This window comes from Giraffa tippelskirchi, chromosome 4, assembly GCF_054371585.1.
Source record: "Giraffa tippelskirchi isolate mGirTip1 chromosome 4, T2T-mGirTip1v1.2.pri, whole genome shotgun sequence".
NCBI lineage: Eukaryota > Metazoa > Chordata > Mammalia > Artiodactyla > Giraffidae > Giraffa > Giraffa tippelskirchi.
The window spans coordinates 127,421,713-127,443,594 of NC_137278.1; the positions used below are offsets into that span (position 1 = coordinate 127,421,713).

The window sequence follows — 21,882 nt, forward strand, 5'->3', positions numbered from 1 at the left end:
GCATCTATTTCCACCTCTTTGGGTCCAGTCTCTTCCCTCAGACCTTCCCTAGGACCTAGGCGTTCAGATCCCAGCCAGAGATCAACCGGTGATCCATCTTCAACCCCACATTTCACCTCTGAGACCCAGCCCCCAGGCATCCTGCTGCAGAGCCAGAGAAACAAACGAGGGTTCAAACATTCTCTGCCCCCACCCTCCGCTTCTACCCAGCCCATCACTCTGGAGAGGACTCCGGTGTCCCATCCACCCTGGCCCCATCCATCCCTCCCCACAGTATTTAGGCACCTCACCCCCACCCCATATCAACCCATGGCCAGACTTCCCGCCCTCAGACTCAGCCCTTCCCGGGATCCCAGGCATCTTAGTTTCCAGCTTCCTGTATCAGCACACACCGTCCTCTAGATGTCTTGTTCCCCCAGCCCTGGCTGCAGTGTCACCGTAAGTCCAGGAGACTTAGGGGCGGCAAGTAGAAGAGAAAGCGGGAGAGGGCGAGGAGCCGCCGGGACGCCCCTTCCCGGAGCCCTGGGTGCCCTGGTCCCCCCTCCTCCCGTCTTCACCTGCTGCGGGCTCCGCCCCCGCTCCGCCTCGGCCGGTCTCTGCTCCTCCCCCGACTCCACCCCCCGTACCCCCAGCCCGGCCAGAACGGCCCCCGGGACAGAGCGACGCGGAAACCCCGGGCGCCTGGGTCCCCAGCATGATCCTCGGTGAGTGGGCTCTGCGGCTCCAGGCTCCTGGGTTCCTCTCAGTAGGTCACCCCCCAACCTCCCGCGCCGCGGTGACTGCGGCCGCCCGTCAGCGACCGGTTCCCCCCTCCCCCTTCATCTGGCTCCACATCTGGGGCCCCCTCCATCCCCAAACTACCGCTTCTTCTCCCGGTAATCCTGGGAGTGGTAAAGGGGGAGGTAGAGCCGATTGAGACCCCAGCCCCACAATGAGCATATTGCGTATTCATGAGGCTCATGAATATTATATGACTGTCTACGAGCGGCTGGGGGAGGGGGCTGGCCTTGGCCTGGTGGAGTTGACCGAAAGGTTCTGACCCGCACCCCCTCCTCACCCCCAGCGCCTTCCCCCACCCTTAGCTCAAACATTGCGACCCCCTTCTGGGCCCAGGATAAGAGGGAAAGGAGGAAGTGGGGGGGCGGGCGGGGGGGAGAAGATGGTGGGTGTAGCTCCGAGGTGTGTGTGGTGGGAGGTGGGAACCTGAGGCTGAAGATAAGGGGTCTGGGGAGAAGCAGGGGCGGAAACTGTCCATCCCAGGGCCCCTGCGGCTCAGATCCTGCCTCCGCAGGATCCTGCCCCCGCAGGATCCTGCCCCAACACGCCGGGACCTGCCCCTCTCTCTCCCAGCTCTGGCGGCCCGGGCCCTTCCTTCCCGGCTTCCTTCTTCCTTCCTCCCCCACCCCACCCCCACCCCTGCCTTGGGCCGAGGGGCACCAGCAGAGGAAGGGGCAACGGAGAGCATCAGGATGGGGGAGGGAGACTCCCGCGGGGCTCCGCCATCCCTTCAACCACAGCCACCCCAGCCTCATGACCTACATGGCAAGGGAGCCCCGAGTGGGGGAGGAGAGGACTCTCAAGATCCCGGCTCCAGGCCCCTGCCTCCACAATAGTCTACCAGTGGACTACTGTGCTCTGTCCTCTGACCTCTGATCTCTGCCCTGGCTAGGCCGGTTCCTGGGCCCTGTTTGTGATGGGAGACTGCCCACCAGGTCAGGCACCTGTGGGCTCCCTGTCCCCACCGGGGACACCTGGCTCCATGCTGGTGCTCCAGGGCTTGCCTGGCTCCTGCCTCAGCCCTCTGCTGGTGCCTCCTTGGCTCTTTTGCCTTTCTTCTTTGGCTTGACCCCTATTGACTCCCACTAGGGGTCTCTCTCTCCTTCTGCACTCCTTCTTCCATCTCTTTCTCTCTCCCACTCCTGTATCCCCTCACTCTCACCACTCCATGTCTGGCTCCCTCCACCTGGCACTCCATCAAATCCATTAAATGAATGAGCCTAGGGAGGCACGAATGGTTGCTTGCCTTCTTTCCCAAGAGGATCTCTAGCAGGGAAGAGACTCCCCTCCCATCTAGACAATCCCTACCCCTGTGTGACCCCCACCAACACACTTAGACTCAGGTCCCCAGAGCATAGGCTCCACATTCCTCCAACCTGTGCAATCCCCCACACTCTGGCCCCACCCTGGGCGCGAACCCCAGAGGCAGCATCACGCTTGTCTGGGACAGGCCAGCTGGAGCTGTGCTTCTCCTGGTCAGTAGGCCCTGGAGAGGACCTCTGCTAGTACCAGACCAAGACCCCACCACAGGAGGAATGCCAGGGGCCACCAGCTGGACCCCCACCACATCTCCCTGAGGACAGACACTGTAATTAACTCCCTCCTTGCGCCACGCCCATAGAGTGGTGGGAAGGCTGGCGGGCCACACACCTTAGCGCTCTTAGACATGGAAAGAAAGAGGGAGGAAGCTGCCAGCTGGGCTTGAGGCCCATTCTAAGGTTTTCAGGTTCTAAATGCAGAGGTCCACTGAAGCTGTGTGTGGGTGTCCTGCCCAGCAGGCGAGGCCCAGCCTGCCTGCTCAAGAACTAGACTGTGGGCCCAAGTTTAAGGTGGTGATTCTGGGCTTAGGTTCCCTATTCTGAGCTTTCCTTACTCCTCTGCAGCTGGGCCCTTAGTGTGGTGTTGTAGGGATTGGGGGCATTGAAGGATGCCTTTCCAGTCAGGCTGGGGAAAATTTTCCAGGGGTCTTCCTTCTTCCTTTCCTGGCTACCTCCTCCCTTTAGGCCCTGCCCCCGCCCACATCCACCCCAGGGTTATTAGGGATGATGTTTTGAGTAGTTGTTCATAATCATCCCCTTGTTGCTTTCATCTGTGACTTCAAAGCCTTCCCAGCACTCAGCCTGCCTCCTGCCAAGAAGGGGGAAACTGAAGTAGAAGGAGACGGATACCTGAGAGCTGGTCAAGAAAGCAAGATCCAGAGGTTCCAGGCTCTCCCCACCAGCCCCCCAGTTTTAAAAAAGTCTGGGGTTTAGAAGAGACCAAAAGGCCTAAAGAGAAAAAAATGGATTAGAGATGAGATTCAAGTTCAAATGCCAATCTCATTTCTCCTTTGGCCCCAGAGCATAATTCCCACTTTAACACAGTGTTTTTCACCACCTTGTTTTTCACCACCTTGTTTTTCACCATCATGGGCCTTAACACATTTGCCACCCTAACCCCAAATCCTCTCTCTGATTTGAATCTCATCTTGGTCTAATCTCCAGACCAACACTAACCCTGCAGCCCTACCCTAGCACTCTTCCTGGATCCTGTTCCTACCAGACGCTGCCACTCCCAGAGCCAGACACTCCCATTCTTTGCCACAGGAGCTTCAGGCCCCAGGCCCACCTAAGAGAGTCCAGGGCTGGGACTCCCACACGGTCAGGGTTTCTGGGGAAAAGAGGAAGGAAAAGACCAGCCCTGAGTGGGATGGAAGGAGTCAGACCTGGCTTGGTTGTGGCTTGGTGCTGGAGGGAAAACGTGAACAAGATCAAAGTGCCTAGGGCCAGGCAGGGTGCAGAGACGGACAGATGGACATGCATCCAAGGGACTGAGACTTCACCCCTCCAAAGTAGTTGGGAACAGTCTTTAATGAAGCATTCGGCTTCTCCCAGCAGAGTCGGGAGGGGCTCTATTTGCTGGAGGTAATTACTCTAATGAGTTTCCCTCTGGAGTGGCCTGTCCCAGCCAGGCCCCAGCTCCTCCCTCCTGACATGGTGTGCACACCCACAGGCCTGTGCGCTAGCGCACACATACACACTCCAATTTGCTCTCCACCTCCTCCTCCTCCAAATCCACCTGAAGCCCTCACCTAACCAGCCATTAGGAGCCCCAGATCTCCTGCTTCATTTCCTCCTGCGAAGCCCTCTTTCTATTCCTGCCTTTCCCTCTTCTACCCCTAGTAAAGTGTGGTGCCTGAAAGCCCTGTCTGGAGCCAGCCAGCCAGATTCAAGTGCCTCACTAGCTGTGTGACCTTGGTCAAGTAACTCCCCTTCTCTGATCTGATGGCCGTCATCTAAAAGATGAGGATTTGTTTATTTAGCAAACGTTTATTGAGCTTTCTTTGTGGCAGGCCAGCAATGTATGTGAATTTGTTCTATCTTTTCAACAACTCCACAACGTAAGATACCATTGCTCTCTTTTGATAAAGGAGAAGTGAGACAGAGAGAGTTCGGGAAACAAGCTAGTCACCCAGCTAGTGAGCAGTGGAGCCATCCACAGGGAGGCGTGTGTGTACAGTGCCTGGCATACAATGGACCCTCAGAAAGTGGCAACTGTTATTATTCCCAAGAAGGAGAGGAAAGGACTGAGGCTTGGGCTACCAGACCGAGGGCCCTGTTTCTGCTCACTGGGTCTATAAGCTGCTTTCTGCCCCCTTCCACCCCAGATCTCAGTGGAGCAGACCCAGGACTCTGGGAAAGAGACACAGGAATCTCTAGCTGCCCACTTTGTTTCCTTACTTCACTCCATCATTAGTTCCTTCCTCCCACTTCCCCTTCCCTCCCCCCACCCTTGGGCTCATGTCAGTGGAAAAGATGAGTTGCTGGCCAGAGGAAACCAAGTGGTGGCTACCTCTTTTCCTCCAGCCCCAGGAAGTGCATGGAACTTGTTCTCCATTCCCTCTCCTTGGACAAGATGGAAGCCTTGCTCATATCTTTGCTGAATTCAGAGTTAGACTGGAGCACTTCGAGATTATGTAGCAGAGGAAGAATTTGCTACAGAGGGTGACAGATCTTCATTGAAATCTCAGCCCTGATACTTACAGGCTGTGTAACATCAACCAAGTCTTTGTAACTCTTCCGAGCCTGTTTCTTCATATGTCAAATGGTTAAAACCTAGTATTAGCTACCACATAGAATGGTTCCCTCAGAGATGAAATGTGCTAATACTCAGAATGCCTGGATATATTTGTTTTTCTGTTGCCTTTTGCGGAACTCACCTCTCTCCTCTGAGATGGGTGTTTGAGGGGCAGGGACCTGGAGAGTCCTGAGCCAAGGAAAGGGTCAGGGAGCTGAGCTGCTGCCCTCTCTGGGGCCAGGGCAAGTGCCAGCCCTGAACCAGCTGCTCGGGGTGGGTGCTGGGTGCCGGGGACTCTGGGAGCGCTCAGGTTTCTCTCACCATTCCTGATGCCGCCCGGGGCTCGTTAAGGCTGCCCTGGCCTTGTGTGCCAGGCAGGAGGGGGTGGGCACAGAAGAGAGAAGCCACGGGGGGCAGAGAGGAAGGGGAGGTGGTCACCCTGCCCCATCAGTCTGTCCATCCCTTTCTCCTCTCTCGTTCTCTCTGTTTTCTGGTCTTTCTGCCCTGGTCCCTAGCTCTGTGTCCAGCTTCTCTGCGGTGTCTCTGTTTCCCCCTCATTTTACTTTCTTCACCTCTCCATTGTCCCCTATCCTCTTTTCTCTCAGCGTCTATTTCCCTTTTCTCAGTCATCTGTTCCTGCTTCTGTCAGCCTTTCCCATTCTCTCTCACTCACTTTTGTCTGCCTGTCTGTCTGTCTCTCTCCTGCCCCTTTACCCCATCTCAACCCCAAGGTGAGGAGGGAATGGACATGACTTACAGACCCCCAGCTGCCCAAGGGCCAAGGCTAAGCATCCCACCCTTCTCCTTCAGCACTTAGATGTCTGCTGCCCAAGCTCCCAGCAGCCTTGACCCCTCTCAGCCTCAGGCCCCTTGGCCACGCATTCATAGCAGTGGGTGAAAAAGGCAGACCCCTCCAACCTTCCTGGACCAGCTCCCTGCCCCCAGCTGTGCCTGAGCCCTCCCCACCCCCTCCCTCTTGCCTCTGATTCCCCTAATCCCTGCTCCCCCGCCCTTCCCTCTGCCCCACTTTTCCTGGACTCTGATTGGCTGGTTCTACTGACTGGACTGGGGGGGGCTGGCAAGGGAGGGGGCAGGGGGCAGAACCAAGGGAAGGGGACGCTGTCAGGCCCAGGCCCCTGGGGGGCCAGGGCCAGGCCACTGCCTGGGGGCAGAGGGCACCAGACACTGAAGGTATGAAAGGGGGCCGTCTCTGAAGGGAGCAAGAAAGGATCCGGGTAGGGGCTGACCCTCTGTCCCAGTGAGGTCAAGGGAGGACGGGGCTAAGCTTGCAGCCTCCTGGGTTTGCCTTTGTTCTTGGGAACCCCTGGTGCTGGCAGGGGGTTGCTGGAGCCGTGAAGGGCAGCCAGAGTTCCCTGACCGGTGGACAGTGAGATCGCAGAAGGGAGCTGGGCCAGCAGAAGCCCAGAGGGGTCCTAAGGGCCTTGGGGGCCACCCCGTGGAGCCTGGCAGGGCTCCTCCCATGGCTCTGGGGGAGGAGAAGGTTTCAGGGAGGGTAGTGGCGTGGCTGGCCTGGACTTTCATTTCCCTTTGGGGTCAGACCCAGGCATTCCCCTCCCAGAGGCTGGTCACAGTTCCTCCTGCAGAGCCGGAGGGAACATTCCGGCAGCAGCGACCAACAGAGGAGCCTGGGGAAGACAGACCAGTTGGGAGAAGGGGCTCTGAGAATGGTCCCAGGCAGCCCGCCTCCCAGAGTAAATGCCACTCGCTGATCCCGGATGTCGACAGTTCATTAAGAATTACGATTGGGACAAAATCATAACTCTTTGGGGAGCCTGAAAGATTCAGCAGCCCTCCTTCAAATCCAGGTCTCAATATTCCCCTCTAAGCAGTGGGATGATCACTCACCTGACTGTTCTCCCTGGGGTAAGCCTTTGGGATTCCCTGGGGGACAGCAAAACCAGAAGAAGGGAGTGGCCAGGGGTCTGGGACTCTCAGTCCTGCTGGTCTGTCAGGCAGCCTGCAGATAAGGCCTGTGATCTTCCTAGGTTTGTAAAATGCCCGAAGGTCTTGGTGGAGGGAGGCTGGAGAAGGGGGAAGTGAAAATCACCCAGAAGGGAAGAACCACAGATCTGCACCCTCCCCCAGGCGCACAGGGCACCTTGCTCCATTGCTCCGGAGCCAGTCAGCAGGGGGAAGTGTGTGTGATGGGGGTCGGTCGCACTTCTGAGTTTGGGGGCCCCAGCTGGGGATTGGGACTACCAGGCTTGGGTGGGGCTCCCAAGTCAATCTTCCTGCCCAACATAATGTTTTCTCTGCCCTTTAGGCAGCTTGAGCCGGGCAGGGCCCCTCCCTCTGCTACGGCAGCCCCCGATCATGCAGCCCCCATTGGACCTGAAGCAGATCCTGCCCTTCCCACTGGAGCCGGCACCCACCCTGGGTCTCTTCAGCAATTACAGCGCTGTGAGTAGCAACCTGCCTGCCTGCCTTCGCCACCCTCTTGCCACCCAGCTCCTTCTCTCCCTCGGATCTATCCCTGCCTTCTTCTGCTATTCCATCTAATTCCTTATCTCAGGGCCCCATCCCTCACTTCTAGTCAGTTACAAGCATCGTTGACTTTCTGGTATACTATTGACAACAATATCCATAACAGCTAATAATCACTGAAGTTTGGCTACGGGCCAGGCACTGTGTTGGGTGTTTTATATGAATCATCTCATTCAGTCCACCATCGAGAGAAGTCATGAGACCTGGATTGGGGCAGTGACGACAAGGAGATGGAAAGAGAGACTCCACAAGGGCATAGGCAGCCTGTTTGTAAGCTCCATCTCTCTGGAGCCCGCTGTTGGGGAGGGGAGGGTTAGTGTGGTAGGGCTTGAAGGGCCGGCTAAGTTGTCTAGATTTAATACAATATGAAATAGGGATACATTATCCATTCTTGAGCAGGAGAGTGAGCTGTTTGAGAGAGAAGCAATGTTTGAGACAGGTGAGTGGGGCAGGAGGGAAGAGAGCAAAGGCTGGAGGACAGTGGCCAGTCAGGAGGCTGGCCCTGCAATACCAACATTTGCATTGCACTTTGAGGTTTACAAAGCGTTTTTCATATCTCAGTCTTTATAGCAACCCTGTGGGGTAGCTGCCGTTTTACCCTCATTTTACAGATAAGAAAACGGAATACTGACTATAAACAAAGTGCTGTCCAGAGCTTGCAGGGGAGCCTGGAGAGCCAGACTGGGCCCATGACAGCAGCAGAGTGAGCAAAGGAAGGGGGAGGGGTGAGGTGTTTCCAAGGAAATGTTGACAGGCCACGGTGACCAACTAGGGTTTGGGAATTGGGGGAGAAGAGAGCAGATGAGTCAAGGATGACTCCCGGTTTCAGGCCTCAGTGACTGAGAGAAAGAAGTCACCTTGCCAGGGGTAGGAGGTCAGAGGAGGAGGCTGGCCTGGGGTGAGGCTGCTGAACTCACTTGAGGACATGGAGAGTTGGTGGACTGGTGGGACACTGAGCCAAAAATGTCCAACAGACAGTTGGAACTTGGGGCCTGGAGAGTAGGCTGGAACTAAAGGTTTGGGGAAAGTCAGCTTTATTTAACTCAAGTAACCCACCATCAAACCATATCCGGTTATGAGCATATTGAGCATCAACTATGCATCAGGCATTGCAGTAAATGGTTCTGTCGTCACTGTTGTTTAGGCCGCACTGGGTGACTTATGGGATCTTAGTTCCCCAACCAGGAATTGAACCTGGGCCCTCTAGCAGTGAAAAAGCGAGTCCTAACCAGTAGATATTTCTTTATATGTGATCTCTTTTAATCTTCATCACTACCCAACAAAGTAGGCACTATTATTCCAGTTTGACATATAGGAAGACAGAAACTAAGGCCTTGAAGTAATGTATCTAAGTTGACATAGTACATGCCTAAGATATGATGTGAACCCAGAGCATCTAACTCCAAAAGAGTTCTCTTTATACCTGCTGTTCCCTCCAAACTCTTCTCAGAGAATCCAAATCATCATTTGCATTGCACTTTGAAGTTTACAAAGCATTTTTCATATCTCAATCTTTATAGCAACCCTATGGGGTAGCTGCCATTTTATCCATGTTTTACAGACGAGAAAACTGAATACTGACTATAAGCAGGGTGCTGTCCTAGATATGATGGAGATGTGAGGATAAATATAACATGCTCCAGTCCTAAAGACGCTTATATTCGGGGAAGAAGTATAGATGTGCATGAAATGATCTAAAATGCAAAACAGAGGAAGGGTTAGAAATATGGCAAAAGAGACAGTCACAAAAATTCAACTGAATTAAAAATTTTTTGAGCACCTACTATGTGCCAGGCACTGTACCAGGTGTCAGGGACACAGGACTCAGTCTGCTTGGAGAGCTCACAGTGTAGTAGGAAAGATAACAACTTAGCATTTACCCTGTAGTGTGAGAAGAGCTGTGCCAGAGGCATGAAGCTTGTAGGGCAGCCCAAAGGAGTATCAGAAAAGACTCGCTGAATGTGGTGAGGGACCAACTGGAGCTGAGCAGGAAAAAAAAAACAGTGGAGGAAAAAGGGATTGAAGCTGGAGCAGGTGACATTATGATTTGGGCTTTGAAGAATTATTAGTAGGATTTTAAAAGAGGCCTCAGAGAATATTCCAGATTGAAACAAGGGCTAGAAAAGAGCATTTGAGAAACTGCAATTAATTGGGTGTGACTGGAGCAGAAGGTGCTGAGAATACTTTCCCCCCAATCTGCATACCTTATTGACACTTAACGTCAGGTCTCCCATCATTGTCCCCATTTATTTTTTATTTTTTGCCACATCGTGCAGCATGCAGGATCTTAGTTCCCCAACCAGGGATCAAACCCATGTCCCCTGCATTGGGAGCATAGAGTCTTCACCACTGGACAGCCAGGGAAGTCTCCTTTGTCCCCATTTTATAGATGAGGAAACTCAGACCCAGAGAGGTTAAGTGACTTGCCCAAGGTCACAAAGCTACTTAGTCTATTCACTTGGATAATCTCATGTTTCTGACTCCCTGGGTTCATGGTTCCACGGTCTCTGGTATGGATGAGCTATTTAAAGCCAGGAGCATGGATAAGCTTGGAGAGAGTGTGACCAGGTTTTGAGCAGCACCAACTTTGGCATCAGACTGACAGGCTTCAAATTGATATTCTGAAAGTACTGGCCTGTGTGACTTTAGGCAAATTACTTAACCACTCTGAATCTCAATTTTATCAGCTGTAAAATAAGACAGCAATAGTACCAACTCACAAGTTATTGTGAGAATTGTATTACATAATCATAATCATAATGCCTACCATTAAGTAAGTTTTCAAGGTAAGCTGCTATGATTATTTCTATTGTTTTTATTTTATAGATGATCAGAGAGAGAAAGGTAGTTTGGCCAAGGCCCAAGCCTTGGGGAATAAGCAGAACTAGGCAGTGGTAACAGGAGGAGGCTCCAGCAAAGGAAATGGAGGAGCCACAGGAGGGGGTGGGGACAGAATTGGGTTTTTGTAGAGTTGGAGAAGCCAAGTGAGAGAGTGTGGCGGGCTGCATCAGTAGTGTCAAATTCTGCAGGGGAACAAGGACTGCAGAAAAGCTGCAGACAGGCCTTGGCAGTGGTGTGCAGCAGTTAAGTACAGGGCTTTGGAGTCAGGCTGCCCAGGTTTAAATTCAAATCCCAGTTCAGCCACTTACTAGCTTATGACCTTGGGCAAATTATTTAGCCTCTCTAAACCTCAGTTCCCTCATCTATAAAATGAAGATAATAATAGTACTTACTTCCAATAGTGGTTGTGAAGATTAAATTAGATAATCCATGCAAAGAGCTCAGTCCACAGGCTGGCACATTCCAAACGCTCAATCAACATTAGATGGTGGTGGTGATATTATTATTCATGGCAGAGTCTCTCCTTCGCTGCTCTAATACTTCCAGATCTCTCTTACTTCGGTAGTTCTTACTGTTTAGACCCCTCCCTGCATTACTCATCCCTCTGCCCTTGAATATCCCTCACTGTCTCCCAAAGACAGCCTCTCTCTCTTCGCATCCTGGCTCCTGCTTCGCTCATCTCTTGGCCCTAGGTGGAACGGAGGGGAAGAGATCCAGAGATGAGAGAGCCGGAATCTCCTAGGACTTATCCAGAAAAGGATAAGGAAGTATTTAGGGGAGTGGGCTGCTCTGCCCTCCTGGACCTCGTCCCCCAGTGCTGTCCCCACTCGACCGCCAGAGGGCAGCAAGTGCACGAAGCATAAGCTCTTCGGGACGCTGGTTCTCCAGCAGGTGGCGGGCGAGGGGAGCAGGTGGGAAGAGGTTAGAGATGATGTCCCCAGCCTGAGGTCGCTTCTGCCCTGGGCGACCCCAGCTCCACCATCCAGAGGAGTCACTAGGAGAGCAGTGCCTGGCACCTGGGTACCTAGGCTCCGTCTCCCATCCCTAGCAGGGGAAGTGACATGTAAAAGGAGCACGGGGGCCCTGTGCAGAGGGAGCAGGAGAAGGGTCGTCTGGGGACTCGAAAGAGAAGCTGTTAGCAGAAGAGCGAGGGTGGAAGGGGTGACAGAAAGGAGAAAGGTCCAAGCTAGAGAAACAGGGTCGGCCATGGGATTGGTAGGGATATAAGCCCCAGAAAGGTCCCCAGTAGAGGAAGCCCAATGGGGCGTCTGGCCCATGCCCCTCACCAGGACCAGGTCTTCCTGGAACGAGTGTCTGGACATGGACACCCCGTCCTCTTTTCGCCCTAGCTCCCCTTCATCCCTCCCAAACTCCCTATCCCCGCCCCCGTGCTCGGCCCTCCCACGGCCCCGCCTCTGGGGCGGGCTCCGGGCCGGGCGGGCGCCGCCTCCCCTTCTCCCGGCCGGCCCGGCCGCACAGCCCCGAGCCACCCGGGCAACAAGCGCTGCGTCCCCGGGCAGGCCCGGCCTGGCTCGGCCTCCCTGCCCGGGTCCACCAACCCGGGCCATGGAGCCGCGTCCCCCGGGGTCCCGCAGGGTAAGCCACCCGGCCCCTCCTCTCTCCCTGGCTCCCGCCGCTGCCGCAGCGCTCTCCACTCCCCAACCCCCGCCACCAATCCCCGCCCGCCCCTGCCTGACTCCCTACCTCTCCCTTCGCCTGGTCCTCGGGTTATCCGGCCCATCCCCCACGACCGGCCGGCGCGGCCCTAACCAATCTCCGGATCCCATCTGGCACCCCCTCCAGCCTGCTGCCACCATACTGGATACCCCGGCCTCTGCTTCTCAGATCCTCGAAGTCCCCCAAATGTTAAGACTTCCCATCAGGTCCTACACCTACCTTCCGATTGCCACACCGCCCCTCAGATCCCTAATGCAGCCCTGACCCCACCTCAGCCTTAGTCCTCTTCCTAGCATCCCTCCCCCACCAGCTTCCACCTGCTCTTTGGACATCCTCTAGCCCCCTCTCTTTCCTATTTCATCTTTCCTGCCCCTCAGGTCTCCCCATCCCCGAGATTCCACCCCCTTCCCTTTTTTGCCTTTATCTGGGGGGGATGGGGAAGTGGGGTGGTCAAACAGGGGCAGCGGTGCCATCAGATAAAGGGCAATGGAAGGAAATATGATCAGAGCCCCCCCCCTCCTGTTCCTGATCTGGTTTCCCCCTTCCCTCCCCTTTGCCCTTCCTGATTCATTTTGCCCCAGCTTAGTGGAGTGATTCCTTTTCATGTCTGCTGTTGGAGGGCAGGTGGGAGGGGACTGTTCTGTGGACTTTTCCAGACAGCGTCTAGGCCAAAATCCTAGGGAAGGGGCTCTGGAGTGGGATGGGCTCTGGGAGACACTGGCCTCCACCCTCCCCAGAGAGCCCTCATCTAGGTCACCAGGGCCTCTTGACCTTGGCCTAGAGCAGCACTTCAGTGGTTCACATTCCACCTGCGCAGGGATTAGGCCCAGGAGCCTTCACCTTCAGTCCGGTGTCTCCTCACTTCCCGAACGACAGGGTGGGAAGGACCCACCTGGCTGGGTTGTTGCCCTCTTCTCTGCTTACCCCCACCCCTAGCTGGTGTTCATGGACTTAAACCTGAGGAGTGGGGTGTGTGAAGGAAAAGGCTCTCACCCTGCAGGAAGGACCCAAGTTGGGGAGGGACTAGCAGGGGATGGATGTTGGGACTGTCAACTCCCAGGTTTTCCTCAGGGCACTGGGTCCTCAGCCACCCTGGGGAGCAGGCTGAGGTGCTGGGTGGGGCACAGACAGAACCCGGGGCCTCCGTGTCCCCCTCTCCTTCCCACTTCTTTCTCCCTACAGTTTTCTTTGACTTAGGTTTCCTGGCCCAGATTGGGTTTCTGTTTGGGCTGAATTCCATTCTCCACCCAGCATGTGAGGACGTCCAGGAGCTGAGGGGATCCCTGGGACAGGGTTGGGGGTCCCTGATTAGGAAGGACTGTCGGCTAGGGGCTGAGAGTCGAGTGCAGTCATGTGTCTCCTCTTTGTGATTAAAGCCTGTCTCCAACTTGGTCTGTCTATCTTTCTGCCAAACACATCATACATTCACACCGATAAACACACAGCTGAAGATTGCACAACCTGACCATTCATGGCAGAGCCTCCGGCACAGAAATGTTGATCCATAAATGATGTACACACAGCACGTGACACGCCTTCACACTCCACCCCTGCACAGATTGATCATAGCCTGCCTAGACACACACAGACACACCCAGTCTTCCCCTGTTTGGCTTTTCCCCAAAAAGGACCCAGGCTTCCAGGAGGTGAGGGTAAGCCACTGAGAGGGGCTGCTTCCAGCCATGGGCAGGCCAGGCAATGGACATTTGTCTGTCAGCCTGGTTATCTGAACCTGGCTCCTGCCTCTGCCACTGCCAAGTAGGGTGGCCTATTTCACAGGGATGCTGAAGCCCCTTTCCTGACATTACCCCAAGCAGCCAGTGAGACAACTTGGGGCGGGGGCAGAGAGGAGCCAGGATGTGTGGGCTCTGCAGACCGCCTTCTTCACCCTGCTCTGTGCTCCTGTCTCTCATCACTGCCTCCTTGGGAACCATGAAGACCTGGGCACAGGGAGGGCCTCGCCTAAGGAGCTATAGACCCCCCCAGTCTCCAGCAACTTTTTTTTCACTTAATCCTAGGAGATAAGGTTTCAGCTCTCATTTGGTTCTAAGCTTATGAGAGATCACCCAGTCCTGCACAACCTCAGCTGCCTTCCAGGCTCGCCTCTCCCCAGCCACTGAGGGGCCAGAAGGGAGGAGGAAGATCTTGCAGGGAGGCAGTTTTCATGCCTCTGGGCCCCTGGCTTCATCCCCTGATAGCAGAAAGCCTCAGAGAGAAACTCCCATCCTCTTCCCTCCTCATGTGAACTCTTGGCAGGACACTGCAAAGACATCTGCTGATCCAGGGTGGGGGCAGAGGCCGTTCCTAATCCCGCCCAGCCCCACAGCCCTGCCCTAGAAGCCCTGTGACCAGAAAGAGGGAGTTCAGAAGATGCCTGGGCTTCCTCAGGCCAGCCTGGCTTCTTAGCTTCCCCTTATTCCCCGTTATTCATTGGAGCCACCTACTCTTGCCTGAGTTCTTTTACTCCCTCTAGAAACTGCTACTCTTAAGACGTCCAGGGAGTGAGCATGTTAGGGCAACCTGGGGCCCAGAGATGGGAAGCTAGGAACATCTGTCTCCTTGGCTTGGCTTGGTTGAAAGGCCGGAAAAGGCTATAGCCGGAGGCCCTAGGATCTGGGATGCTTTGGGGACTTCCTAAATGGGCCTCTGGTGGATTAGCTCAGGAAAAAGGTCAGTGTGACAGGATTCGATCTTCATGGTATAACAGATGGACACAGGAGTCCAGGTTCAAGTCCCAACTCTGCTACTAACCCATGCTGTGACCTTGAGCAACCCACTTCTACTTTCTCTCAAATGGGAGTATTGGGCCAGTGGCTTTCTCAGGGCCCTTCCAGTGCTATGAAGATTGGGCTGGGAGAGAAGCAGGGAACCGAGGCTCGGGGCCTTCTGGCCCACTGAGGAGTGGGGAGGACACTCTGAGCAGTTTGGTTCAGCCCAGCTGCTGCCACTGGGGTTATGATGGACATGAGCTTGTGCTGGGGTCCCTGGCTTACCCCAGCCTGCCTCCACAGATGGACCCTGTGCAGAAGGCTGTACTCTCCCACACTTTTGGGGGACCCTTGCTCAAGACCAAGCGGCCCATCATCTCCTGCAATGTCTGTCAGATCCGCTTCAACTCTCAGGTAAGATACCCACCTACTCATGCATCCAGTGGGTGGGGCAGGTGGAACAGGGGCTGCAGGGCATCTTGTGGGACAGTGGGGGCTGGGAGCTCTGGATGAGGGGTGGGGATTAAGGGGGTCTCAGAGGATACTGCAGGAGGGGCGGTACCGATGGAAGCCCTCCGGAGGGACCAGAGATCTTTCTTGGGGGACTCAATTCAACTCAAAATGTTTCCAGACATTCTTCCCTTTTGCCCTGTAACTTCCTCCCTCGGGGACTGAGGCATTCCTACCTCAGAACTCCTTAGAACACAGGTGGCCATCTGTGTCCAGGTGGGAGTGTGGCCTCTGGCCCGCTGGTCTTGGGGGCATGGCTGACTTGTGTCACTGGCCCCCCTGCAGAGTCTGTGTACCCTCCTTGTTGTTGTTTAGTCGCTCAGTCGTGTCCAACTCTTTGCGATCCCAAGGACTGAAGCCTACTAGGCTCCTCTGTCCATGGGATTTCCCAGGCAAGAATACTGGAGTGGGTTTCTGCTTCCTCCTCCAGGGGATCTTCCCAACTCAGGGATCAAACCTGAGGCTCCTGCGCTAGCAGGCAGGTTCTTTACCACTGAGCCACCAGGGAAGCCCAGTGCCCTTCTTGGCCTCTGCTAAACTCCTCTCAGCCCCCCCACTTCCCTCTAACCTCCTGGTTTCTTCCTCTCTCCAAATCACACCCAAGGCTTGGCCCCTACTGCTCGCTTGTGGGAAAGTCTCTCCCATGGGAGAAGCCACCCAAATCTAGGTGTCAGCACCAAGGTATCTGGCCTCCCAGATTATCCCCTTCTGAGGCTCCCTTTTCTATGGGTCTGTAGAGGACTCTGTGGGGTGCAGGTTCTGAGAGCTTTTGGAGAAAAACAGCACAGCCTCATTCTGCTGAGTAGGGGAAAAGAAAGCATGTTCTATTTCTCTCTCCAGTACACACACACACACACACACACACACTCACCATGCTGCCAGACTCTGCACACCCTTGCCCCACCCTGGGCTGTCAGTCTTTTCTTGCCTGTCCACACCTTTTATTTCTACTTTACCCCTGTCTGCATGTTCTTGTGGTTCCAGGATTGTGTATTCTTAGCAGAGGGTGCACTCAGGGTCGGGGTGGAGCCAGGACCAACTCAGATTTAGATTTCACCTTGACCTCGACCCCAAGAACCCCCTCTCCCAACCCTGACTCCACTCACTGTGAGACTGGAGGGGTCAGGGCCCAGTAGTAGGCAGCCCTCCCCTCTTTCTGCCCTCCCTCACCTCCCCATCCCCATCCCCACCCCCACCCCTGACCAAGTAGCTCTGTTTTGACAGCTGTCTCTGCTTCTGTCTCTGTCTCCAGAGCTGGGCTGGGGGCCAGGGTCCTCCAGGGTGTTCACAGAGGCCTCAGGGAAAATGAGACCCGGGGGGAGTATTCAGGGTAGAGCCCAGGCTTCAACGCTCCTGGGACTCCCAGCTTGAGCATGGAAGCAGCAAGGCTGGATGCTGGGGGGCCAGGGGACACAGGCGCAGAAAGCCCTGGGGCCAAAGGAGATGCAGATTGGCTGGATTGCTCAGCCCCTCCCATTTCCCCTATTGGTGCTAGTGGGCTTCCCAGGTGGTGCTAGTGGTAAAGAACCCACCTGCCAATGCAGGAGACATAAGAGACTCGGGTTATGTCTCTTCCCTGGGTCGGGAAGATCCCCTGGAAAAGGACATGGCAACCCACTCCATTTTCTTGCCTAGAGAATCCCATGGACAAAGGAGCCTAGTTGGCTACAGTCTATGGGGTCACAAAGAGTTGGACACGACTGAAGCAACTTAGCACGCATAGACGTGAGTTCCCTTTCACTCAGCCCTGGACAAGGTGGGAAGCCTGAGTCAGCAGCCAGGCCCTGGGCTAGATGGGGACCCAGGTTCCCCATGACTGAGCCCCAGGGCTCCTTGGCGTGGGGCTTTACATATCCCTGGTGTGGGGAGAGCTTTTACTGCAGCCTGCTGAGGCCACCCCAGGATCTGATAGATCCGTGGGGAGAATATTCAGATGAAAGGTGATCTCAGATTCCCTTCTCTTCCTCCATCCCTAAAGAGCCAGGCTGAGGCACACTACAAGGGTAATCGCCATGCCCGAAGAGTCAAAGGCATCGAGGCTGCCAAGACCCGAGGCAGGGAGCCCAGCATCCGGGAACCAGGAGACCCAGCTCCCCCAGGCAGCACCCCCCCAAATGGAGATGGTGTAGCCCCCCGTCCAGGTAAGTCCAACACTCCCTCACCCTTCAACAGATCTTTCTTGTCTCCTCCATTCTGTCCCCACTCCCAGAACTCTCCTTTGCTTTCATCTCTCTCTTCCTCAGCCCCCACCCTACCCCCACCCAAGGTGAGTCCTGCAGCCAAACATAGTGATGCAAAATTTCCATCCTGTCACCCCCACTCCCGCCCCAGCTCTTCTCAGCAGGGTCCCCATTATCTGTCCTCCCTACTGCCCAGTGACTCAGAGAGGGGCTCAGGTGAGGCCACCTGGCAGACTTCCTCAAGAAAAAGAGAACCATCAAATGCAGGGAGAGGCCCCTTCATCTTGGGGAGAGGAGCAGGGGAAAGAATCAAGATATCTGAGGGCCTGCCCACGGAGGCTCCGCGCTCCACTGGGAAGGACTGAGCCCAGGAAACCCAGGCAACTCCCTGGGTGATCTTGGGTAGATCTTTTGACCTCTCTAGGCCAGAATTTTCTTTCTGGGGACATGAGGGACTGAGACTTGAAGATCTGGGAGATTCTTTCTCCCTCATGGCTAATGGCCATCCTCAACCATATTCCCAGCCAAGAAACTGGAAAGAAGGAATATCAAGACAGGAAGATCTGAGCCACCCCCATCCTGGGATTACCACATCAGATGTCAGTCAGGGCCAACTCCAGGGAGACTCAGCAACCCCATATCCTCCTTGTCTTTGCCTGTCCTTCTTGCCCCACCCTCAGAATGAGAACCGGGAAACAGGTCCCCACTCTTACCACACACACACACACACTGTCCGCAGGGATGCACGGATAGGGCAAGCAGGTGAGCTGAGTTCTAATTGTGTTCTAGCTGCTTCTTAGCCTGAACATCTTGTGTTCATTTGGTAATATCTCTGTCAAAGGAGGCTGATGATGGTGGTGATATAGCTAACACTGCCTGTCTAGCACCATTCTCGATGCTTGATGTATAATACTACCTCATTGAGTTCCTGGGGTACCTCTCTAAGGAAATAAGGAAACCTGTCCTGCTTTTGAAAGCCAGGAGGGCCTGTCCAGATTGAGATATGAGTGTACTGTCTGGATTGGGATGGAGATAAAGGATGGCAGAAATGAGGAAGAGAGGGGGAAAAAAACGAGAAAGATCCCAGGAGGGACCAACAAATGGACATCTGCAGGGCTCGGGGCGGGGGGGAGGTCCCCTCCCACCAGCCCCCCATCCCCACCCCCTCTCCCACCCCCGGCCTCTCCCTGACCCGGAAACTGGATCTGCCACTGGAGCAAGAATGGGAGCACTTGAGTTTCCCCTGTGCAGAGGCCAGAACCCAGCGCTGAGGACTGGGGCCTGTGCATCTTTAATCGAGCCATGAATTATAGAGCAGCCCACATCCCTATTTCTTCCCGCTCCGGTTCTGCTGTTTCTGTTTCCCTTTCGCCATGTCTGTGTCTATCTCTCCCAGGCTCTCCTCACCTCACTTCAGCCCCTTCCTAGAGTTCTTTGGCATGCCTCCCCAGGGACTGGGCAGGCCTCTGAGAAGGGGCTGGCCGGGCGGAAAGCCCAGGCTAGCTGGCAGGCCTTGGAGGGGAGATTCTTTGCTCCATGCCCCTCTCCCCCTGGCTAGACTGGCTGCCAGCTTCACCCTGGCTGAACGGGAGGCTGGTGGGTCCAGACCCATCAGCCATTCCCAGCTTATGGAGAATGAGCCAGGCATTGGAGTCTCACACCCAGCCTGCGGCAGCTGGACCACATGTGGCTCTGGTCCAGGGCATGAGTGCATGCATGTTGTCACAGGGTGGGGACTCCTGGGCCCCTGCCCTCCAGGAAATGGGGGTAGGTCTCCTACACATAAAGAATCTTTTCCGAAAGCTATCTGGGATGATCCCTATGTTTCTCCCCCAGTGACAGTTTCCATGGAGAATGGAGTGGGTCCAGCCCCAGGATCCCCAGAGAAACAGCCTGGCTCCCCATCCCCTCCCAGCGTTCCGGAGACTGGTCAGGGTGCAACCAAGGGTGAAGGGGGGACTCCAGCCCCAGCTTCCCTGCCTGGGGGTAGCAAGGAAGAGGAGGAGAAGGCCAAGCGGCTGCTCTACTGTGCTCTGTGCAAGGTGGCAGTGAACTCCCTGTCCCAGCTTGAGGCACATAACAAAGGTATGGACCCCACTGCCCTGTCCTCAACCCACTACTGCTCCCTACCTCCCAACTCCCGGGTTTCCAACATGCTTGACTCTCTAAGACTCACCAGCCTGTCTCCCTCCCTAAGAATCGCCCTCATTCCTTAGCCCCTTGCCTACTCAGTTTCCTCCCACCCCCTCCCTACCTTATTTCTTGTAATGATGACCCTCCCCTGACCCACCTTTGAAAGGGCCGCAAGGGGCTTGGCAAACGCCCACACCTGATGCAGCCCCTCAATATTGTAATTGGAAATGTGGGTATTTGAGGCCTAGTAGGCCTGGAGAATTTTTCTCCACCCCTTACCCCCTGCCCACTGTGGGCTCCAGGTACTAAGCACAAGACAATTCTGGAGGCCCGAAGTGGACTAGGCCCCATCAAAGCTTATCCTCGGCTGGGGCCTCCCACTCCTGGGGAACCAGAGGCCCCTGCCCAGGACCGAACCTTCCACTGTGAGATCTGCAATGTCAAGGTCAACTCGGAGGTCCAACTGAAACAGGTGGGTCTGAGGCCCTTCCCAAGAATGGGGAGTGCATCTGCTAAGGGGGAGGGAAGACAGGGAGCTTGGGTGAGGGCATTTCCTCAGGGTCCTCCCTTGGTGCCACAGAAGGGGCAGGCCCAGGTGCTGAGGTGTGAGTACCCTGCTCCCTGGCGGTGGCTCCTTTCCCCGTGGCTCACGGCCCCCCACCCACTGGTCCTTACAGCACATTTCCAGCCGGCGGCACCGAGATGGCGTGGCCGGGAAGCCCAACCCACTACTGAGCCGTCACAAGAAGCCTAGGGGCGCTGGAGAACTAGCGGTGAGGCCTGGACGATGGAAAATTTGGCCAAGTTGGGGACCCGAGTGGGGAGGAGAGGGGATGCCGGCCGCCCTGGGAGAGGTGGAGTTGGCCAGGCCACAGAATGACTGTTCCCTCTCCCCTCCCCGCCCTCTTCCCCCTGCAGGGCACGCTGACTTTCTCCAAGGAACTGCCCAAGTCCCTGGCCGGCGGCCTGCTCCCCAGCCCCCTGGCGGTGGCTGCGGTGATGGCAGCGGCAGCAGGCTCCCCGCTGTCTCTGCGCCCGGCTCCTGCCGCACCTCTTCTCCAGGGACCGCCGATCACCCATCCCCTGCTCCACCCCGCCCCCGGGCCCATCCGAACTGCGCACGGACCCATTCTCTTCTCCCCCTACTGACCTGAAACCTGAACCCTGAACCCCCTCCCATTCAACCCCCCCCCCCCAGCCGGGACCCAGGCCTCCGGGCGCCCAGCCCGCCCCTCCTCCCGGCACTCCCTGAATGATCTCTCTCCCTCCCCCCCACCCCGAGGTACGGGGTTCCAGGAAAGGGGAGGGGTAGCGGGGGAGGGGGGCTTCAGAAGGGGGGGAACACCCCAGATCTCAGGGAACCCCGCCCCCTGCCCTTCCCTCTCCCCTAGAAAAGGGGGGGCCGTCTCACCCCCGAGCCCCCTTGGAGACACCCCCCCCCAAAAGCCATGTCCATCCAGCCCTTCCCCCCTAACCTAGCACAAAACGGGGTTCACAAGCCATGGTCGGGGTCCAGGGGGCAGAAATGGATTTTCTTGGCAATAAGCGGACTCTGGGACTCCGGCGCCCCCTACCCCCAAACTGAAGCGCTTCCGTGAACACCCCTGTCCTCCGCAGGGGGAGGGGAGCAGGCGGGATCCTGGGTCCCTCATAAGCACTTTGGTTTTACCGCCTGCAACCTCACTGTGCCCGCCCCGCATCATGCCCCAGCCCAGGTCTAGCCGGGCCCACGGGCAGCACTTGGGGGCATCTCTGGCACTTGGGTGGGACCAAGTAGATGCCCCTATAGACCCATTCCCTCACCTTCTTCCTTCCCAGTCCGGATTCCATTCTTTTCACCAGCACCCATCGCCCAAGGGGTACCAAGGGGGGCAAGGGGTGTCCAGTCCAAGCCCACCCCCGCCTCGCCTTCCGCAAAACTGTGAGCAAAAAGCAATAGAAGCCTCGCCCCCGCCCCGCCCCTTTCCGCAGGATTTGCAGTCTGTAGCCTCCCCCATCCCAGCTCCTAGACCTCATGGCTGTCCCTTCTCACCAGACACCTCCACTGCACAATTCGGGCGGGGTCGTGACTTTCCCTCCCTCCACCCCCTGTGCTTTCCGTATCGTCAGCCCTTCCAGCACCGACCCGGGAGAGGGACGGGCCCCACTGGCCTTCCCCTCCACATCAACTCTTTCTGCTTGACGATGTAGCAACCCCGGCCCCCCACCCACGTCTTCCCCTTTTCCCAGTCCCTGACAATAAAATCTGGATTCGTTGCCCTCCGTCCCCCAGACTCAGATTCTCAATCTTTGCCCGCTGTTTTGGGAAGCAATTCCATCAGAAGGTGTGTGTGTGTGTGATGGGGGGCGGGGGGCGGGGAACGGCACACTGGAAAGAGAGCCAGGAAGAGGAAGAGAACGGGAAAACCGTGCTGGGAGGAGGCAAGATTCGAGGCTCGGGCAAAGCGAGCAATACTCCCCATCCCGCTCACCCCCACTCAGGCCCAGCTTTAGTG

At 56.1% G+C, this 21,882-nt stretch overlaps 1 protein-coding gene across 12 annotated transcripts; it reads left to right on the forward strand.

Annotated features, from left to right (window-relative positions):
- The first annotated feature begins 651 nt into the window (after nucleotides 1-651).
- Nucleotides 652-21,653, forward strand: ZNF385A (zinc finger protein 385A). 12 transcript variants are annotated; one of them, XM_081483637.1, is made up of 8 exons: nucleotides 652-704; nucleotides 7,118-7,254; nucleotides 14,868-14,978; nucleotides 17,053-17,215; nucleotides 19,091-19,339; nucleotides 19,690-19,859; nucleotides 20,065-20,160; nucleotides 20,306-21,653. In XM_081483637.1, the coding sequence occupies exons 1-8, from the start codon at nucleotides 695-697 to the stop codon at nucleotides 20,534-20,536; spliced, it is 1,167 nt and encodes a 388-aa protein (XP_081339763.1). In that variant the 5' UTR covers nucleotides 652-694; the 3' UTR covers nucleotides 20,537-21,653. The 12 variants fall into 12 exon arrangements, with proteins under 12 accessions (XP_081339763.1, XP_081339764.1, XP_081339765.1 ...); XM_081483638.1 differs by having other exon boundaries at nucleotides 19,097-19,339; XM_081483639.1 differs by lacking the exon at nucleotides 652-704 and adding an exon at nucleotides 5,939-6,024.
- Nucleotides 21,654-21,882: the final 229 nt, after the last annotated feature.

Excerpts from the sequence above, each read along its gene's own strand:
- ZNF385A (XM_081483646.1), top strand. The coding sequence starts at position 11,455 with ATGCCCCTCACCAGGACCAGGTCTTCCTGGAACGAGTGTCTGGACATG. Across the intron at positions 11,776-14,867 it reads GTCCCCCGGGGTCCCGCAGG|ATGGACCCTGTGCAGAAGGC; the intron begins GTAAGCCACCCG and ends CTGCCTCCACAG. Across the intron at positions 19,340-19,689 it reads GCTTGAGGCACATAACAAAG|GTACTAAGCACAAGACAATT; the intron begins GTATGGACCCCA and ends TGTGGGCTCCAG.